At 40.7% G+C, this 21,295-nt stretch overlaps 2 protein-coding genes and 1 pseudogene across 2 annotated transcripts; 2 read left to right on the forward strand and 1 right to left on the reverse strand.

Annotated features, from left to right (window-relative positions):
* The first annotated feature begins 1,059 nt into the window (after positions 1–1,059).
* Positions 1,060–5,498, forward strand: LOC115205637 (V-type proton ATPase subunit e 1). The gene is made up of 4 exons (XM_029771820.1): positions 1,060–1,316; positions 1,906–1,953; positions 3,057–3,182; positions 4,474–5,498. The coding sequence occupies exons 1-3, from the start codon at positions 1,213–1,215 to the stop codon at positions 3,148–3,150; spliced, it is 246 nt and encodes an 81-aa protein (XP_029627680.1). The 5' UTR covers positions 1,060–1,212; the 3' UTR covers positions 3,151–3,182; positions 4,474–5,498.
* Positions 5,499–10,328: 4,830 nt separating this feature from the next.
* Positions 10,329–14,741, forward strand: LOC115206751 (vesicle transport protein SEC20-like; annotated as a pseudogene).
* Positions 14,742–18,437: 3,696 nt separating this feature from the next.
* Positions 18,438–20,503, reverse strand: LOC115205638 (homeobox protein Nkx-2.5-like). Its single transcript, XM_029771821.1, has 2 exons — positions 20,058–20,503; positions 18,438–19,530 (listed from the first exon to the last, which is right to left on the reverse strand). Exons 1-2 carry the CDS (start codon positions 20,374–20,376, stop codon positions 18,917–18,919), a joined length of 933 nt encoding a protein of 310 aa, XP_029627681.1. The 5' UTR covers positions 20,377–20,503; the 3' UTR covers positions 18,438–18,916.
* Between the last annotated feature and the right edge of the window lie 792 nt (positions 20,504–21,295).

Raw genomic sequence — 21,295 nt, forward strand, 5'->3', positions numbered from 1 at the left:
GGTATGTGTATATATATATACACACATCTAAGTAAAGGAATGGAATAAGAATATATACATATGGATGAGCAATGACAGCGGCATAGGCAAGATGCAATAGATGGTATAAAATACAGTATATACATATGAGATGAGTGATGCAAGATATGTAAACATTAAAGTGGCATTATTAAAGTGACTAGTGATCCATTTATTAAAGTGGCCAATGATTTCAAGTCTGTAGGTAGGCAGCAGCCTCTGTGTTAGTAATGGCTGTTTAACAGTGTGATGGCCTTGAGATAGAAGCTGTTTTTCAGTCTCTTGGTCCCTGCTTTGATGCACCTGTACTGACCTCACCTTCTGGATGGTAACGGGGTGAACAGGCAGTGGCTCGGGTGGTTGTTGTCCTTGATGATATTTTTTGGCCTTCCTGTGACATCGGGTGCTGTAGATGTCCTGGAAGGCTTTTTGTTATTACATAAATGCTTCAAAATTCACAAAAAGTGCCTTTAGCTGATGATGATTTTATACAACAAAAGGTATAAGATCTCTATATTTTGGCCATGTATCCAAAAACTCCATTCATTTCCCCATTGGATCAATTTTTCAAGGATCAGTTTATGAACAACTTTTGGCACCATTACCCCACAGAACAATGAGACAGATATTTCACTGGATGTATGAAGAAAATATGGTAGTGAGAGGAAGTACACTGGTGGGCAGTGGGAGAAGCTGGAACGAGATGGATTTTGGCCTACATTTAGCACATTTTCTCATCGATTAAACATTTGATCTCAATACAGTTTGCTGTTCCAAAAAATATAATCTGTTATGAACAGAGTGGACTAAGTTTTGTAGACTTTCGCCTTTGCTAAAGTTGTAAAAAATCGCGTTGTTTAGGAGTAAAAAATCGAATTGAGTTAATGCACACGCGCATTTCACATGCATGCTAGAACGGACCAATAGGATATCGCAAGCTCGTGCTTGGCTCTGCCCACCCGCTTGCTTGTTCTGCCCACTATGACTCATCTGTTCCCATTGGAAACGAAGGCTGTGGTCTATCTTGGTTTAGTTATAAAAAAATCTTCGACTACCAGCCCAGTTTATTGTGGCGACGTCATGTGATCCATACTTCCTAGTCTGGTAGCAGTTCGCTACTTCGAGGTTGTGTAGCCTTGTCAAGCGCATAAGTTTACTTTGTCTACTTTTAAAAGTCTATAACCAAAGACAGACATGGCGGAGCTTAGTTTTGTAATTCCTATGTCGGTAATGACTCTGTTTTGGGGGATTATTGGTGGAGTTGTGCCGTGGTTTGTCCCCAAGGGACCGAACAGAGGGTGAGTAAATTAACTAACATGATAGCAAGATATTGTTTTTTTTCTAACTATAAAAGTTTGCAAACAAAGGACATACTTCATGCTAGACCTCAAATGTCTCTTGTATTCATATACGTGGAAAATGTGAAACCTATTTTATGTGTATGCGTCCAATAACTTTTTATTTGCTTTTGACTAAGCTGACTAAGCTGCTAAATGATCATACTTTTTGGCAGCTGGTTCTTTTGTCAACAATATTGCTCATCATGGCCAACAATAGCTGAGTTGACTTTAAAGTACTAATAAGCTTTAGTATTTGACAAATTTAGTTTTGTTGGATAAAAAATTATGGAATATAGACGAATTAAGATGTAATTTTGGAACTTCCCCAGTCCATTTCTAGTTCTCGTCTGCTCTGTCACTTGCATGTGACTGAAGTTGGCATAATGACGCCCTATCTGCATGAAGAAGGCCTAGTAGTACGTCTGAGAGATGAGCACTTGCCATAATAAACCACAGATATAGGACTAACAGTTGGTTTGTTGGTGTACAAATCTATAGCCTAATGTCTTGGCCCAGTGCAATAATGCCTCTCTCTCCCCCTCCACAGAGTGATAGTTACCATGTTGGTGCTAACTGCTGTCTGCTGCTACCTGTTGTAAGTACAGTCCTCCTAGGAATGTAGCAGAATATTTAACAGTATCACTGAGGGCCCTTCTTATATTAATTTGTCTGTTGGTTGGAACAGGGCGCAGGCAGGCAACAGCAGGGGTGTATTCATTACGGAAACCCTTTACCGTTTTAAGAATCAAACAGAGCAAATGAAACTGGGAGGGACCTACCTGAATATATAAACTCTCTTTTGAGTTTTCTGTTTGGCGTAAATAGTTTTTGTTGCTAAACGTTTTGAAACAGAATCGGCGTAATGATTACAGCCCAGTGTTGTGTTTTTAATCTTGCATCATGCATAAGTGTTGCTTTCACAAAAGTGTGAAACTGGACTATTGGCCTATATTTGGAGCTAGGGAAGTGTTAAGCATCTGTCCCACATACAGACACAGAGAGGGAACACCATTCTCCCTTAGGTCATTTGCCATTAACATTGATTGGGCCGACTGCAGCTCGATTTCAATGTCCCAACATCAGTACATAATGATTACCAGTCATTTACAGATGTAGACATGCTCAAAGTTCATCACTTCGGTTTTTCCGATAGAGAAAATAAATCTACCCCTAGAGTACTGTTGGTCAATGATCCGAGAGTATGGTGTGGTCAATGATCCGAGAGTATGGTGTGGTCAATGATCCGAGAGTACGCATATTGCTTGTATTGTACGTAATCATTCCATTCAATATAACCTGGTAGTCCTGAGATACCATTTAATTTCATAGTTAATTATTTAGCTTCTGAAGTTGAGGCTAGCAGATAAGGCTGTCATGTTACTTTGTTACATGTTACATATGTCCACCAGGGTGCAGTACAGGCCACATAATGGGGATGGTGTTCACGGTAGCAGAGGGAAGTATCTAGTGATAGGTTGTCTGCTGAGCGCTTAGTTGGATTCCTCTATTATAGCTGACCCAGCTGTCATGTTCATCCATTACTATAGGGTAGAACAAGGTATCTTTATTCCTCATTTAGATCCCCATCAGATGCCTTAGTTACTGCTATTCTTCCACAAAGAAAGCCATTAGACATAACCGAAGCCATGACAGACATATGTAGATGTGTAATCATTAGTATGTGTTGTATGTTTTCAGCTGGCTGATAGCGATCCTGGCCCAGCTCAACCCTCTGTTTGGACCAGCTCTAAAGAACGATACCATCTGGTACATGTACTACCACTGGCCCTAGTCTACCAGTCCTCGGCCCCTCTCCTGCTACAGGTAAACCCACTGGCCCTAGTCTACCAGGCCTCGACCCCTCTCCTGCTACAGGTAAACCCACTGGCCCTAGTCTACCAGTCCTCGGCTCCTCTCCTGCTATAGGTAAACCCACTGGCCCTAGTCTACCAGGCCTCGGCTCTTCTCCTGCTACAGGTAAACCCACTGGCCCTAGTCTACCAGGCCTCGGCCCCTCTCCTGCTATAGGTAAACCCACTGGCCCTAGTCTACCAGGCCTCGGCTCCTCTCCTGCTATAGGTAAACCCCCTGGCCCTAGTCTACCAGGCCTCGGCTCTTCTCCTGCTACAGGTAAACCCCCTGGCCCTAGTCTACCAGGCCTCGGCCCCTCTCCTGCTATAGGTAAACCCACTGGCCCTAGCGGCTCCTCTCCTGCTATAGGTAAACCCACTGGCCCTAGTCTACCAGTCCTCGGCTCCTCTCCTGCTACAGGTAAACCCACTGGCCCTAGTCTACCAGTCCTCGGCTCCTCTCCTGCTATAGGTAAACCCCCTGGCCCTAGTCTACCAGGCCTCGGCTCTTCTCCTGCTACAGGTAAACCCCCTGGCCCTAGTCTACCAGGCCTCGGCCCCTCTCCTGCTACAGGTAAACCCACTGGCCCTAGTCTACCAGTCCTCGGCCCCTCTCCTGCTACAGGTAAACCCCCTGGCCCTAGTCTACCAGGCCTCGGCCCCTCTCCTGCTATAGGTAAACCCACTGGCCCTAGTCTACCAGGCCTCGGCTCCTCTCCTGCTATAGGTAAACCCACTGGCCCTAGTCTACCAGTCCTCGGCCCCTCTCCTGCTACAGGTAAACCCACTGGCCCTAGTCTACCAGTCCTCGGCCCCTCTCCTGCTACAGGTAAACCCAGTGGCCCTAGTCTACCAGTCCTCGGCCCCTCTCCTGCTACAGGTAAGCCCAGTGGCCCTAGTCTACCAGTCCTCGGCCCCTCTCCTGCTACAGGTAAACCCACTGGCCCTAGTCTACCAGCCCTCGCTCCTCTCCCGCTATAGGTAAACTCAGTCGGATGCCTCGGCTCCTTACGTCGTCTGTAAGTCTAAGGCAATTCAGCCTTTTAGCTGCAAATGTGTAGGCCACAAGATTAAATGAATCAATGAACAAATAAACCGCTCTCTGTCAATAGTAGTCTGTATTTGTGGCTTCCGCTCCTTATCTATTTTAATCTGTACTTTTTATGAAAATGTCTCCTTTCCATCATCTGCACTGATCTGAAAGCAATGCCCAGATGGAAAAAGCAATACATAATTAACTTTGACCTTAAACATTTTCTCTGTAGGAGAGGACCTGACTCACTGCTGTACACCAATGAAGCACTCGATCACCTCCTCACAAAGGGAACTGTTCTTGTAAATCTAAAGCCTTACCCAGCCTTTGACGCCCGACCTTAGAGAGTGTGGAGAGATGCCTGCAAAGGTGCTTCGTACAAACTGATCCCCAAAGGACTTTTCTGAAAATATCCTCTTTACTACTTTAAGAATGGAAGTATCAACCTTTTCTTTGATTTGTATGGTATGTTCTGTATATTGTGCTGTGACTTTGATTCTCTAATACTGATATATGATCTTGCCAAGGCATGGTACTAGTTACCCTAGGCCATTCGGTGTTGGGTTAAATGTGGAAGACACATTTCAGTTAAATACATTCAGTTGTACAACTGACTAGGTATCCCCCTTTGCCATTCATAGATGCTAACTAACTTTAGCGCCTATTGACTATACTAACTTCTGGCCAGAGGAGCCCCGATGCTTGCTCTAAACATTAACAAGCATCGCTTGCGGTAAGGTTTTGGAAACATAGGAACGTATCTTTCATATCAGCTAGGAAAAAAATGTTAAATTACTACTTTTTTTTTTAATAGGGTAAGGGTTCCCAAACGGCCATATTTCCATTTTACAGCGTTTGTTTACGGAAGACAGAAGCGACTAGCTGCTAATTCTCTTTCTGCGACTAAGAACACCTGCGTGTACACGGAAGACAGGCGCCACAAACGTGTCACTGTAAAATAACCGGTTAAAACCGCATTAAGTATATTTAGCATTTGCGAAATTTATTTTGATGTGGTATGAAAGTAGAGGGCTTTATGTTTCTAGAACCGTACCGCAATGAATAATCGATTCATACTGGTTCGCCTGCCGGAGCCAATTCGCCTCTAAACAATAACGTTAGGCTCCTTTTTATTGGACTATAGCTACCCCATATGTTAATGTGTTGCACGTAATGTGGCCTTTTGATTCTATGTGTTTGTGATGGCTTTCATTCGTTGTCTTAGAAATTATAGGTATTAAACCATCAATCAATCCACCTATTGAGTTACACGTTTTTTGCATTTTGTTAAACCGGTTCTTGTTGCTCAACACCAAAATACCCTCTTTGTTGTGTAAGTAAAGAGGTGCGCTCTTTTTACCAAGTGTTATTCCTTGCGGTTTGTTGTCGAGCATGGTGTCCTCTGTTGTCAACGTCCGAATATGCAAGCAAGAAATCATCAAACATGACTTGGAAGTAAAAGCGATCGATTCAGTAAGTTCTTGTTCTTTACGATATTGTATGTTGTTCTTATTGTGGAGAATAACCTTGTTTTCTGTCGCAGCTGTTTGGGCTCTTTATTCAGCATTGGCCACTTACCCATTTTGGTACAATGGCCGGGAGTTAGAATAGATTTTGACTTATCTTTTTGAAGTTGTGGATATATCACATAAAGATAAAATCTGACAAATGTATTTTATCTAATTGAAATTAGGATGTCAATGATAGTACATGATCTCGCGTCAAGCTGACAAAGTTGATTGCCGAAGTGAAAACAAAACCTTAGGTTACGAACAGTGGTGGAAAAAGTAACGTTATCCAACTGTCATAATTGAGTACAAGTAAAGATACCTTAATAGAAAAATAATAAAGTAAAAGGCACCCAGTAAATTTCTACTTGAGTAAAAGTCTAAAAGTATCTGGTTTAAAAATGTATAAATCATTTCAAAGTCCTTATATTAAGCACATTTTCTTGGTTTAAAAAAAATATATATATTTACGGAAAGTCACGGGCACACTCCAACATTCAGACAATTTACCAACGAAGCATGTGTGTTTAGTGAGTCTGCCAGATCAGAGGCAGTAGCGATGTCCAGGGAAGTTAGTTTGATAAGTGCGTGAATTGGGACTCTTCCTGTCCTGCTAAGCATTCAAAATGTAACGAGTACTTTTGGGTGTCAGGAAAATGTACGGAGTAAAAAGTACAATATTTTCTTAAGGAATGTAGTGAAGTAAATGCAGTCAAAAATATAAATGGTAAAGTACAGATACCACTTAAGTACTTTACACCTTTGGCTACGGATTCACATAAGAGACATAGTTAATCCTCCTGTCGCCAATACATCTCAGTGTATATATATATACACACACACACGCATACACACACACGTGTGTGTGTATGCTTCATTCCTCATTTCCTGTCCTTCAACTGCCTGGTGCAGATTTCACCTGTCCAAATCTATCAGTGAAAAGGAGACTGAGCAAGCCTCTTTCGACTTGATATTCAACCCTTTCGTACATCAGGTATATTGAGCTGTATCCATCAGTGTTTGTAGGACACAACTGCGTGTTTGACAGCTGTGCAAATATTGGCAGTTATTTTAGTCTTAGTCACATTTTAGTCATTTTGGTCACTTTATTTGGATAGTATGACCATATGTAGAGCAAATCCAGACTATCTGTTGATAAGCAACTGCTTTCAAGGGTTAGGTGAAATAGTCTGTATAGCATCAGTAATATCTACAGATGGACTATCCAAATAAATCCAATTTTAAATGCTCAGACACCGGTAGGATTGGCAAACATTTGCCTGCCGACAGTACTTAAATCAAATCAATTTTTATTTGTCACATGCGCCAAACTCAACAGGTTACCATGAAATGCTTACCTACAAGCCCTTAACCAACAATGCCGTTCAAGAAATAAACTAAAGTATAAAATTAAAAGTAACACAATAAAATAATGAGGCTATATACAGGGGGTACCGGTACCGAGTCAATGTGTGGGGGTACAGGTTAGTCAAGGTAGTTTGTACATGTAGGTACTGGTAACGTGATAATAAACAGCGAGTAGCAGCAGTGTAAAAACAAAGGGGGTTACCTACCACCTCTTGACTGCTGGCACTGTTCAATCTCTTTAGAGTTCACACAGCAAAGACCTTGGAAGTCAACCACTCAGCCTTGTTGAAACACTCCACCACAAGGTGGCAGTAGCGTTGTTCGGGTATGCATATCCGTGCATATTGCTTATGGTCTATTATCCAAGCTATCTGCGCTAACACAGATGGAGTAATACAAGTCTTTGGTGCTGATGTTGCTATTTAGTAGAAAACTCTTGTTACTAGCCAGATGGCCACAGCTAGATAACTAACTAGCAAGATAACAAAGAAACAATTTAATTCACTCTTCATAATCTCTTACTGCCAATGCCAACCCATAGACAAATGTTTAGCTAGCTAGTTAATGTTAGCATATTCCAGATGGCCACAACTAGATACAGTGCCTTCAGAAAGTATTCACACCCCTTGACATTTTCCACATTTTGGTGTTACAGCCTGAATTTAAAGTGGATTACGTTTATATTTAGTCTCTGATCTGCACATAATACCCCAGTGTCAACATGGAATTACGTTTTTAGAAATGTTTACAAATGAATAAAAAATTATAAGCTGAAGTGTCGTGTCAATAAGTATTCAACTCCTTTGTTATGGCAAGCCTAAAGTTCAGGAGTGAAAATTTGCTTAACAAGTCAGATAAGTTGCATGGACTCACTCTGTGTGCAATAAGGGAGTTTTCCATGATTTTTTGAATCACTACCCCATCTTTGTAGCCCACACATACAATTATCTGTGAGGTCCCTCAGTCGAGCAGTGAATTTCAAGCACAGATTCAACGACAAAGACTAGGAAGGTTTTCAGTGCCTCGTAAAGAAGGGCACCTATTGGTAGATGGGGGTAGAATAAAAAAATGGCCATTGAGAATCGCTTTGAGCAGGGTGAAGTTACATTTTGGATGATGTATCAATACACCCAGTCACTCCAAGATACAGGCGTCCTTCCAAGTTCAGTTGATGGAGAGGAAGGAAACCACTGAGGGATTTCACATGAGGCCACTTGTGTCTTTAAAACAAGTTTTTAATGGCTGTGATTGGAGAACTGAGGATGGGTCAACGACATTGTAGTTACTCCACAATACTAACCTAAATGACAGTGTGAAAAGGAAGCCAGTACAGAATAAGGCACTAAAGTAATACTGCAAAAAATGTACTTTTGGTCCTGAATACAAAGCATTATGTTTGGGGGCAAATCCAACACATCACTAAGTACCACTCTTCATATTTTCAAGCATGGGGATAGCTGCATCATGTTATGGGTATGCTTGTCTAGAGTTTATGTTTTTGATCAAAAGAAAAGGAGTAGAGCTAAGCACAGGCTAAATCCTAGAGGAAAACCTGGTTCAGTCTGCTTTCCAACAGACACTGAGAGACAAATCCACCAAATATTAGTGCTGAGTGATTTTTCTGTTTTTGAACAACTAATTAATTTTTTTTATTAAATTAAAGTGAACAAATTATGGTTGATAAGTGATAAGCAGCAATGAGGAGTCACTACCATCATGGGTGGGACTTTAATTAATTGTTTTATTCAGTGTTACAGCTTTCAACCCACAATGCATAGTGAATTTAATGTCTAAAAAAAATGATCGAAAACCATTATTTTGTAATAACCTAGCCAAATATTTTTTTAAAGAATAAGGGGCAAATATTGTACAATCCAGGTTTGCAAAGATCTTAGAGACAGATTTATCCAGAAAGACTCACAGCTGTAATCGCTGCCAAAGGTGATTCTAACATGTAGTAACTCAAGGGGTTGAATACGTATCTAATCAAAACACTATATTAGTGTGTTATTTTCTATAAATTAAAATTTAAAAAATGAATTTTTCTTCCACTTTGACAGAGTATTTTGTGTAGATCGATTACAAAAAATTACAATTAAATACATTTGTAACATAACAAAATGTGGAAAAAGTCAAGGGGTGTGAGTACTTTCTGAAGGCACTGTAACTACCTAGCATGATCACGAAGAAACAATTTAATTCACTCTCCATAATCCCATACCCCATAGCCAAATGTTTAGCTAGCTAGCTAACATTAGCATATTAGCACAACATAGCAAAGGACACTGCACTAATTCGGCAGCTAACACAAGCAGCTGTTTCATGGAAACTAGCGAATCCATTGTGATATATTGTCAATACTAACTACAGTGGTTAGCTAGCTTGGAGGAAGTGTTTAGTGTTGTGGGCATTGCGTCTATCACTTTTTTTTACCATCCCATAGCCTTCACTCCATATGAAGTGCGACTGGCTCATCGTGGATGTACAGAGATAATGCGCTTTTTTAGACTCCCCCTCATGGAGGCTTGTGCTCTCTGATTGGCTCAAAGTCCAGTTGTTGGCCGCTGACAACCATCGCTGTAGGTTCGTTGCTACCGGGTTGGCACGCAGCAGGTACCGCTTTTGTTCTAGCGAGACAAGAAACGGCTTCCTACTGTAATAAGTACATATTGGCAGTCTATCAGTAAATTGACTGAGAAAACATTCTCATTTACAGCAATGACCTGGGTAATAGTTACAGGGGAGAGGAGGGGGGATGAATGAGCCAATTGGAAGCTGGGGATGATTCATCCTTCGTTAGTTTTAGTCATCAGTTGTCTAAAACTCTGGACAATTTTAGTCTAGTTTTAGCCACTTAGTCAGTGGATTTTTTTATATTAAATAGTGAATATTTAGGCTACCTCTAGCTTCCACTATGTGCCTTGTCCAACTAGACATACTATCCCCTCGTATACCTTAGCTGGCAACATTTGATATTGTGGCAGATTATAACCAATGCCAGCTATAATTAACCATATAGGCTATAAAGGCTTGGCTACAGGTTAAACAATTTACAGCTCTAATTTTCTTCCCATCGTAACTGTTAAGGGGTTAAATAATAGTGGTTTCATTGAAAAGGGGATTTGAGCTTTACAAAAATGCCAGAAGTATTACTGTACTTTTAATAGTCAACAAATAGCATTCGTTTTTCCCATATGAAAAAATGAACCAGATGTCGCATTTCCTGACTGCGGCGTGAGAGCGGCAACACAGATGAATGAATAACAGCGCACATGGGGAAATAGAGTTTCTGATGTGATCAAAGAGTGACGGAAGTGACCGCCTGGTGGCTGTGTGGCGGAGCCGGGCAGATCAGCTCAATCACACCGCGCAACTGAAAGATGGCAATTCTGCCAATGAGAGGATTGCATGAAATATTCTGCTTACATGTTTCTGATTGTAAAAAATGGATGAAAAGATGCTTCATGTCAAATTAAATGTCCATTATTCTCTTGTCGAATTCTCGTCTCGTCACATTTTTGTCGACTAAAATGAAAAGTAATAGGTTTTTTTTGCACAGGGCATCACGTTATCGTAGTTTTATTCAGGAAAAATAGTTACTTGACGAGTATTTTTCGTCATTGTTATTGTTGACGAATTGAACAGTGTTTGCCTGGACCTAGATCAGATGGGGAGGGAGCAGGACAAGGAGTCAGACAAGCTGGCTCTACTCGGTGAGGTGGACAGACACCGTAGGCACATGCTCAGGTAAAAGAGCATGGTAAGAGTGTGGATTAGCATGGTAGGAATGTGGATTACCGCTTTTGCTTCAGTACTGAATCCAGTCTGTATTAGTTAGTAGGATGTACATTTCCATCAGTATGGTTTTCTGGTATTTTTCTTAGACCTTTACATATAGTACTGCGTAAACTATACAAAATGTATGTTTTCTATCCCTGCAGTAACCATACAGCATGGAAGAAAGCCAACCTGGCCACTAAACTGTCACTACAAAACCTGGAGAAGGAATCTCTTCTCTATGAATTTAGACAAAGGTAAACAGATATTGCCTGTTTCTAGATACTCTTCTGGAGTGTTTCATTGTCATTCCCTTATTTCACCCACTGTGTGTTTATACTTTGTCTTATTGTTGTCTGTTACTATGAAGATTTAGAATGTATTTGTTATTTTTTTCCTCCAATCAGAAAGGTGACCAAAGAGGGCCTGGCCCAGACGTCCAGTGACATCACAGAGAGCCCGATGAGCATCAGCCAGATGATGTCACAGCAGGTGATGCAGAGCGAGGAATCCATAACCATTCTGGGTGAGTGGCTCCACCTAGAGTACAGAGAGTGAATCATATCGGAGTCTGTGTTTCTGAGAGGACAGTAGTGTTTATAATTTCGAACCCTAACCCCATCCCCTAGCTCCCTTTTCCTTCAGTGTTTACACATCTGTAAGAACTAGATGAATGAGAAGCAGTGATGTAGTGGTAAAAAGTGGGTAAACACTGATCGCCTTTCACAGTGAATAAAGTAATACTCCCTATATTTACAATGCATTTGTTTGCAATAAACGTTTGAGCAACATAAACAAAAGTGTGTAAATGCCATTTTCTGTGTTTACCTTCCATTACACCACTGGTGAGAACAATATTGAGATGGTTCCACCAAAAGCCCTGAAATTGGAGGACCCAAGGACTGTTTCTTTCTCAGTTGCTTTATTTAAATAAAAGCAAACAGCTGGCAGTAACAGCTGGCAGTATTTGATACAGTTGAAGTCGGAAGTTTACATACACTTAGTTTGGAGTCATTAAAACTCGTTTTTCAACCACTCCACAAATATCTTGTTAACAAACTATAGTTTTGGCAAGTCGGTTAGGACATCTACTTTGTGCATGGCACAACTCATTTTTAGAAGTTTCTGATAGGCTAATTGACATAATTTGAGTCAATTGGAGGTGTACCTGTGGATGTATTTGAAGGCCTACCTTCAAACTCAGTGCCTCTGCTTGACATCATGGGAAAATCAAAAGAAATCAGCCAAGACCTCAGAAAAAAAGTTGTAGACCTCCACAAGTCTGGTTCATCCTTGGGAGCAATTTCCAAACACCTGAAGGTACCACGTTCATCTGTACAAACAATAGTACGCAAGTATGAACACCATGGGACCACGCAGCTGTCAAACCACTTAGGAAGGAGACGCGTTCTGTCTCCTAGAGATGATGTGGTGTGAAAAGTGCAAATCAATCCCAGAACAACAGCAAAGGACCTTGTGAAGATGCTGGAGGAAACAGGTACAAAAGTATCTATATCCACAGTAAAATGAGTCCTATATTGACATAACCTGAAAGGCTGCTTAGCAAGGAAGAAGCCACTGCTCCAAAATCACCATAAAAATGCCAGACTATGGTTTGCAACTGCACATGGGGATAAAGATCATACTTTTTGGAGAAATGTCCTCTGGTCTGAGAAACAAAAATATAACTGTTTGGCCATAATGATCATCGTTATGTTTGGAGGAGAAAGGGGAGGCTTGCAAGCCAAAGAACACCATCCCAACTGTGAAGCACAGGGGCGGCAGCATCATGTTGTAGGGGTGCTTTGCTGCAGGAGGGACTGGTGCACTTCACAAAATAGATCATCATGAGGGAGGAAAATGATGTGGATATATTGAAGCAACATCTCAAGACAGTCAGGAATTTAAAGCTTGGTCGCAAATGGGTCTTCCAAACGGGCAATGACCCCAAGCATACTTCCAAAGTTGTGGCAAAATGGCTTAAGGACAACAAAGTCAAGTTATTGGAGTGGCCATCTCAAAGCCCTGACCTCAATCCTATAGAAAATTTGTTGGCAGAACTGAAAAAGCACGTCCGAGCAAGGAGGCCTACAAACCTGACTCAGTTACACCAGCTCTGTCAGGAGGAATGGGCCAAAATTCACCCAACTTATTGTGGGAAGCTTGTGGAAGGCTACCCGAAACGTTTGACCCAAGTTAACCAATTTAAAGGCAATGCTACCAAATACTAATTGAGTGTATGTAAACTTCTGACCCACTGGGAATGTGATGAAAGAAATTAAAGCTGAAATAAATCATTCTCTCTACTATTATTCTGACATTTCACATTCTTAAAATAAAGTGGTGATCCTAACTGACCTAAGACATGGAATTTTTACTAGGATTAAATGTCAGGAATTGTGAAAAACTGAGTTTAAATGTATTTGGCTAAGGTGTATGTAAACTTCAGACTTCAACTGTATGTCCAAACCCGAAGTCTTTGCCCAGTGTGGACTCTCTCCTCCGTAGCAACCTCGTCTTAGGCGGTCCTGGAGACGAATGATGAGTTTAAGGCCATGACTGGAACCATCCAGCTGGGGAGAAAGCTCATCACTAAGTACAACTGCAGGGAGCTCACTGACAAACTGCTCATCTTCCTCACTCTCGTACTCTTTCTCACCACGGTCTTCTACATCCTCAAGAAGAGATTATTTTTCCTCCAGACCAGACACAACTAACTTACTCAAAGTTGCTTTAAAAGTTACTTAGTTTAACTATGATCATATAAGCTAATTTATGACATAAGTGAGTCGTATGAGATAAGTATTGTAAGATTAATATACTGCTTATTAATGTAAATCAATATCAACATTTTAAAGACTTGTGCACACACACACACAGTAGTAATGGCTTTGGGGATAAGCCTTTTTAAACCTTATTTGTTCGTCATGGAAGGAATATCAGCTGTTTGCAATACTTAGAGGAAAGTTTGATGGTTAATGTAACCAATTGTTATGATTATCATGTTAATGTATTATTCCATCGCAGGAAGTTTAAGCTGTTGCCCAGTTATTTATATCCTGCTCTGAAAGAGAAATAAATGGATTTTAGTAGTGGCCTTATTTAATGCAGATTACATTTCGCCGGACCATTATTTAAAGTATAGGGATTCATGTCAATGTGTAACACATTCTCTGTAATGTAATCAGTTTTTGAACAAAACGTTGACATTATTAAATAGTGTAAAAAAGAATAAAATGAATCTCCAAGCAGCAGCGTGGACATATAGGATGTACATATCACCCACACAAGTTTCAGTTACTCTGGTCTAGCATCTGGTCGTCAGTATTTCTTTACAGAGCTAGCTGGCTTGGCTTGGCTCAGCAGTGGTGAGGCCTGCTCTCAGTAGCTGGCAGCAGGGTGAACAGTACTGGGTACAGTGCTGACCAACCAGCGCAGAAAAGCTAGCAGCAGGGGGAACTGAGCAGCCCTGGCACCAGGGCAGAAACAAATCTGAAAAGCTGTGGCAGTAATCACATAGTCACCGATAAGGAACCATGCATCTCTGCCTTTCTTCAGATAAGACCCATAAAAGCAGATTATTCTGACCCGTTTCCCTCTCCTGCTCCCTTTCTTTCCACCGGGGGTGGAGGGTGGGGGGGTATTTTTAGGTTTGCGTGGACCTGTTATCTGACATTGCCTTTTCAACACTTTGGAAGGGATGTGTGTAGAGGGGGGCTGGTAACTGTATGACCTCTCTACCCTCTTTATGGTGATGGTCTCACATGTAATTTTGGAAATATAAATCTGTTTTCATGTTGATGTTTCTGTTCAGTATACCAATAAAGGCCTCTGACTTTGTCTACCTGAGTTGTCTCAGTTGCGTGTGTTATGGATCATATCTGACTCCGAATCAGTGGGGACAGACTGTGCAGATAGCCTAGTGGTTACAGCGTTGGGCCAGTAACCGGAAGGTTGCTGGTTCGAATCCCCGAGCTGACAAGGTGAAAAATCTGATGTGCCCTTGAGCAAGGCACTAAACCATAATTTGCTCCAGGTACTACGGTTGACCATATATAACCACAGATTTTACTGCAGCTTTGTGAAAATACAACATTTTTAAAAACACATTTTTACAGTGACACGCATTAGTGAGTACATGTGGAGGTCAATAGACCTAAGAGAAGGCTAAGCGGTTCTTACTTGTTTTAAAGTGGCAGCCATTGTGCTCTTCCAATTCCTCATCCTGTCCCTCTAGCTGCACACTTATAGCAGGGCCCCGGCTCTATGTCAAGCAAATGGATCTATTCTTACATAGCACCGTGATAGTGTCAATCAAGAGGAGAGGTGTGCATGATCTTGAAATGTGAATAGGTCCTGTTTAGTGGCAGGCCCTGAACTGTGTTCTACACTGAGTACCACAGAGTGAGGGGAAGTGGGCTCCCCCACACAATGTTGCCTAAAGGGCTTAATGTGCTACAGGGCCTTCAGAAAGTATTCACACCCATTAACTTTTTCCACATTTTGTTGTTACAGCCCGAATTTAAAATGGATTAAATTGAGATGTGTCACTGATCTACACACTCTACTCCATAATATCAAAGTGTGTCTTTAGAAATGTTATTAATTAAAAATGAAAAGCTGAAATTTCAGTTTTCCACCCCTTTGTTATGGCAAGCCTAAATACGTTCAGGAGTGAAATAGTGCTTAAGTCACATAACAAATTGCATTGTCTTTTTGATTAACTACCTCATCTCTGTACCCCACACATACAATTATCTGTAAGTCTCAGTCGAGCAGTGCATTTTTCCAATGCCTCGCAAAGAAGAGCACCTACAGTATTGGTAGATGAGTAAAAAAAAATTAAATGCAGACACTGAATATCCATTTGAGCATGGTAAAGTTATTAATTACCTTTTGGATGGTATATTAATACACCCAGTCACTACAAAGCTACAGGCTTCCTTCCTAACTCAGTTGCTGGAGAGCAAGGAAACTGCTTAGGGATTTCACCATGAGGCCAATGGTGACTGTAAAACAGTTGCAGAGCTTAATGGCTGGGATGGGAGGACTGAGGATGGATCAACAACATTGTAGTTACTCCACAAAACTAATCAAATTGACTGAGTGAAAATAATGAAGCCTGTACAGAATAAGAGTATTCCAAAGCATGCATCCTGTTTGCAACAAGGCACTAAAGTAATACTGCAAAAACTGTCGCAAAGCAATTCACTTTTTGTCCTGAATACAAAGTGTTATATTTGAGGCAAATCCAATTCAACACATTACGTACCACTCTCCATATTTTCAAGCATAGTGGTGGCTGCATCGTGTTATGGGTATGATTGTAATCATTAAGGACTGGGGAGTTTTTCAGGATAAAAAAATGAACGGAATGGAGCTAAGCACGGGCAAAATCCTAGAGGAAAACCATGTTCAGGCATGTGAATAACTATGTCAATGTTATATTTCTGTATTTCATTGTAAATAAATTTGCTAACATTTCTAAAAACTGTGTGTTCACTTTATCATTATGAGATATTGTGTGTAGATGTGTGAGAATATATTTAATAAATTTTAAATTCAGGCTGAAAGGCAACATGTGTAATATGTCAAGGGGTATGAATACTTTCTAAAGGCACTGTACATAAATCCGTTTCATCAGCATATTTTGTAAGACACTGGATAAGTGTCTGCTAAATTACTAAAATGTAATTCTCATATAGGCATATTAATGACAGGTATCAATAAATATTATGGCTATTACTTGTCCACTGTACAGGCACATTAAACAAGGCTGTTTTAATTTAGGGCCTGCATGTGGAGTGATGGTTTTTAGGTTATTCGGTGCCGTTTCAAAATACATTTGTCAGTGTATTTCTAGGGGCCTGTGGGCGATTTCAGAATTTGACTGTGGATCAGCGGTAACTGTCTGATTAATGATGAGGACGATGAACGCATTTCCCCAAACCCTGAACTGTTTCTACTGACGACACGTCTGATGGACTTTAAACACAACCCTTCTGAACGGTCACAGACCTTTCTGTAAATATTTAAATTATATCAGTGATGCTATCTCACGACCTCGCCTAATGGGGACTGACATGCACCTGTAGAAGGGCTAACTGGATGTGACCTTGTAGGCCGGACCTATAGACTTAGCCTATATACAAGAAACGTTTAAAGCCCTCTACATATTTGTCTTATTTAGTCAAAATTGCGTGACATGCTCCAAGCATGTTTTATGGAGAGGCCGGTAAGTCGCTGTGTTAAAAAAATAACTCTAGAGAGATTTCCGGTTATAGTAGATTGAAGGTCTCTAATAGCCACTTGGAGGGTTTAACCTGACGTTAAACATACGTGAACCGCTGCACGGGTAGGGGGTGAGATTGTTTGACATGGATTACTGGTAATGTGTGCTGGCTATAGACAATGGCAATTACTATAGGCTACCGTGATGGACGATTTTCCTAATATTAAAACACACTGACATATGGTATCTTTATGTGCTAGGATAGTCCTGGTGTTTGCTCAATTTGTAGGCTAGTGAGTCGTGAAACTGAAGAAAAAATACTGGAGATTTAATGGTTGTAAAGTTAAGAATTATTTAAATGCATAGATTGTGTGATCTTGAACATTATTCCCTCATCGATTTGACAATTGTTGTCGTCTAGGCCTATTGTAACGATTTTAATGTAGGCTATTATTAAATATGATTAATAATACAATACAATTAGGCGAGTCCATGTTTTATTAAGCATAATAGTAATGAATATTAGAAATAAAATATTACATTTATCCTTTTAAATAATTAATGGTCGATAGAATTCGTAGTGATAGGCTATAGTTTTATGAAAGCACTAGGCCTAAAACTATAATTGGTCGATAGGTTACATTTCATATTTAAAAATAATTTCTAAGCAATTGAAGATGATTAGAAATAATCAGGTGATATAATTGTATCCCATTCTAGTTGTTTGTTCATATGAATTAATTAAAAAAATGTCCTTCAGGACAATGGTGTAAAGTACTTAAGTAAAAATACTTTAAAGTACTACTTAAGTCGTTTTTTGGGGTATCTGTACTTTACTATTTATATTTTTAACAACTTTTACTTCACTACATTCCTAAAGAAAATGATGTACTTTTTACTCCATTCATTTTTCCAAAAGTACTCGTTACATTTTGATTTCTTAGCAGGACAGGAAAATGGTCCAATTCACACACTTATCAACCCTGGTCATCACTACTGTCTCTGATCTGGTGGACTCACTAAACACATGCTTCGTTTGTAAATGATGTCTGAGTGTTGGAGTGTGCCCCCTGGCTACCTGTAAATAAAATAAAACAACTACAAAATGTGGCCGTCTGCTTTGCTTATTATAAGGAATTTGAAATGATTTATACTTAAGTATCAAAAGTAAAAAGTACATTTTAGTAATTATATTTACTTTTGATACTTAAGCATATTTTAAACCTTAGGATTTTACTCAAGTAGTATTTAACTGGGTGACTTTTACATTTTCTATTAAGGTATCTTTACTTTTACTAAAGTATGACATTTGGGTACTTTTCCCACCACTGCCTCAGAATATGTCCTGTAGTCCGCCCCCGTGAAATAGCCTATCAAAATCATGCAGGAAAATTATAATTTACATAAAAGAAAAGCTTTATTTAAATATAATACGTATATTAAGTACCTACAAACATAATTGCCTTACAGTACATTTGTGATCTAAAAGAAAACGGTGATAGTGACGGAAAGATGTCCACTGACAAATTGTATTCATATTGATCCTTCCCACTGAAGTAGTAACATCTCCTATGCAACTTTACAATTAACTCCCTATTCCATCTCAGAAACTAGTAACCTAATGAAAATAAAATCAATTTAGTTTATGCATCCATCAAGAGTTTGCCAGTCGAAGTACAGTACATGGAATATATCGACATAACACTCAAGTAAGCCTATGCATCCATTGCAAAAGCGCATGCAATTTAAAACAAGTTATCTGACAATAATGTTATATTTCGATCCTTCGTTCACCACGCTCTGATTCCATGTAAAGAAGACACTCCATTGCTGGACGGAAACGTGTTTTGAACGTTATTTAACTCCCCAACGCCGAAGTTCATGTAATTCCCGTTGTTTGGTGAGGGCTGGATAGACTGCACCGCAGTGGTGGGATAGTTACACGCATGATTCATATTACAGCCAGGACTGTGATAATTACTGAACGCTGGATAACTATTATACGTGAAATGGTTAAGGCCCACATTATATGAACTATTATAGGTCGTCGAGTCTCCAAGGCAGGGCTTCCCATCTCGGACCAGTACTGGGACTGAGATGCGTCTCGGCGGCGGGATACCGACCATCTCCAGGCTCTGGTCCTGTCGTTGTCTCTTGCACTTGTAGCGGCGGTTCTGGAACCAGATCTTGACCTGTGTGGGGGTCAGTTTGAGCACTCCGGCCAGGTGATCTCTCTCCGGAGCCGACAGGTATTTCTGCTGCTTAAAGCGACGCTCCAGCTCATACACTTGCGCCTGTGAGAACAGCACGCGCGGCTTCCTGCGCTTCCGGGGTTTGGCGGACAGATCCGGGTCCTCTGACTTCAGGTCCTCCACCGGCTCGCTCTGAGAGATGTAGGACATGTCTAGTGGAATAGAAATAAACAAATACATCAAGACATATTTAATTGAATTCTAGTATGTTAAATTGTATAAAGGACCCAACAATAGGAATTCAGCTCGGAGACTTTTACGCAAGACTTGGTTCAAACAAACTTTCGAGGTCTGCCCTACATCCTAGAGTCCAAAAAGTAAAATGGGTTCAGTCGATTATGATTGATTCAATGTAGAAAATATCGCAAACTTCCATGGAACTGTTTGGTATCCCGACGAGAGAATTCAATCTAAACCTCAATTACAACTTTCCTTTATTTTCTCCTTTATTGTAAAATAGTAATTGTAAAAATTAGGCCTCTTTGACTGTTCTTATTCCAGAATAATTGTGTACTATAGGAGTAGCATTACTATTACATCACTTGTGAAATATCTTATCCTTAGCCTACACATTTTAGATTGTGTCTGACGCGAATCTGTTTAGTTACTTACATAATTATACAGATTTCTACATAGGCCTACTTAGGGCTATTTCGATACTAATATCATAAACTGTTACCTTTTCTGTATTTCCCCTCACATCTGTCCGTCTTGCCATCCTTGATGTCCATTTCTAAGAAAGATTTCCCATAGAAGGCAGCGGCGAAGTTGAGGGCAGTATTTGTGTTGGCCTCCTCTCCAAACAGCGAGCCTCCAGACGACATCTCCCGGAGCGGCTCCTGTTTCAGGCGGCCCAGCATGCAGGAGGAGGTCGGTAAGGCACAGTCCATCCGTGGAGAGATGTCCAGTGAGACCAGATCTTCAGCACTAGTGTGCTGCTCCAGGTTTAATATATCCTTAACCGAGAAGGGTGTGGACGTACTGGGGCTGGATAACATTGCCAAGGAACAGTTGATCTGACATATAAAGGGCAACAAACCGATGATTCCAAAATCTCCTCTTCTTGGTAATATTTACTGAGCTCAAGTACTCGTTTGTTTAACCAAGGGGGATCTTGACTATCAACTCGAGTCCCGAACTTTTCTTGGCCTCTTTTCTGCTATGCATGGGGGGGGGGGGGGCGAAGGGGGAGGTTAACTCTCTCATTGGACGTTGTTAGGGGGCTTTTGGTGTTGCCAGTTCCGGTGATGTTGAAATAATAGCTAGTAATATAACCCTACATGTCCGTGGTGCATCTGAATCCAGAATGCTACTTCAACCCCATTACGCACCGTCACACGCCTTTTGTCCATAATAGATGGTTGGAATTGATTATCTATTTTTATTCATATTTCCCTGTGAAATGTATATGGTTGAAGGCAAAAAAGAATAGAATAAGTACTGGAACCTTTTTCTATGTGTGCACGAGCCCGTTGAGCGGTTGTTGTTTGTTAACTGTCTTGCTCAAGGGCAGAACTGCAGATTTTTCCACCTTGGGGATTCGAACCAGTGACCTTTTGGTTACACGCTTAACCGCTAGGCTACCTGCTTCCCTACATAAAAACAAGTGCAGTACATAAGATCATACAATCGATTACATGAATGAAAGCAACATTTAAATCAAAGGACCAGACGAAACAGGATGGTTGGGTAGAGGATACGAACCTGGTTTAAGGTCAAGATTTAGGTTTCGGGGGTAAGGTTGGTAATAGGGTATGAACCCGGTTTAGGGTAAGTGTGTTGGTTGGGGGACACATAGGGATGGATAGGTACACTGACAATGCACAAAGGGGTGGGAATAAGAGCAGACAGGCAGAAAAGCGTCTAAGTGGAGGGAACTTCCCTGGCAGCAAGACCATAGGGACCAACATGTCTCTT

Source organism: Salmo trutta, chromosome 13 (assembly GCF_901001165.1).
Source record: "Salmo trutta chromosome 13, fSalTru1.1, whole genome shotgun sequence".
Taxonomy (NCBI): Eukaryota; Metazoa; Chordata; class Actinopteri; order Salmoniformes; family Salmonidae; genus Salmo; species Salmo trutta.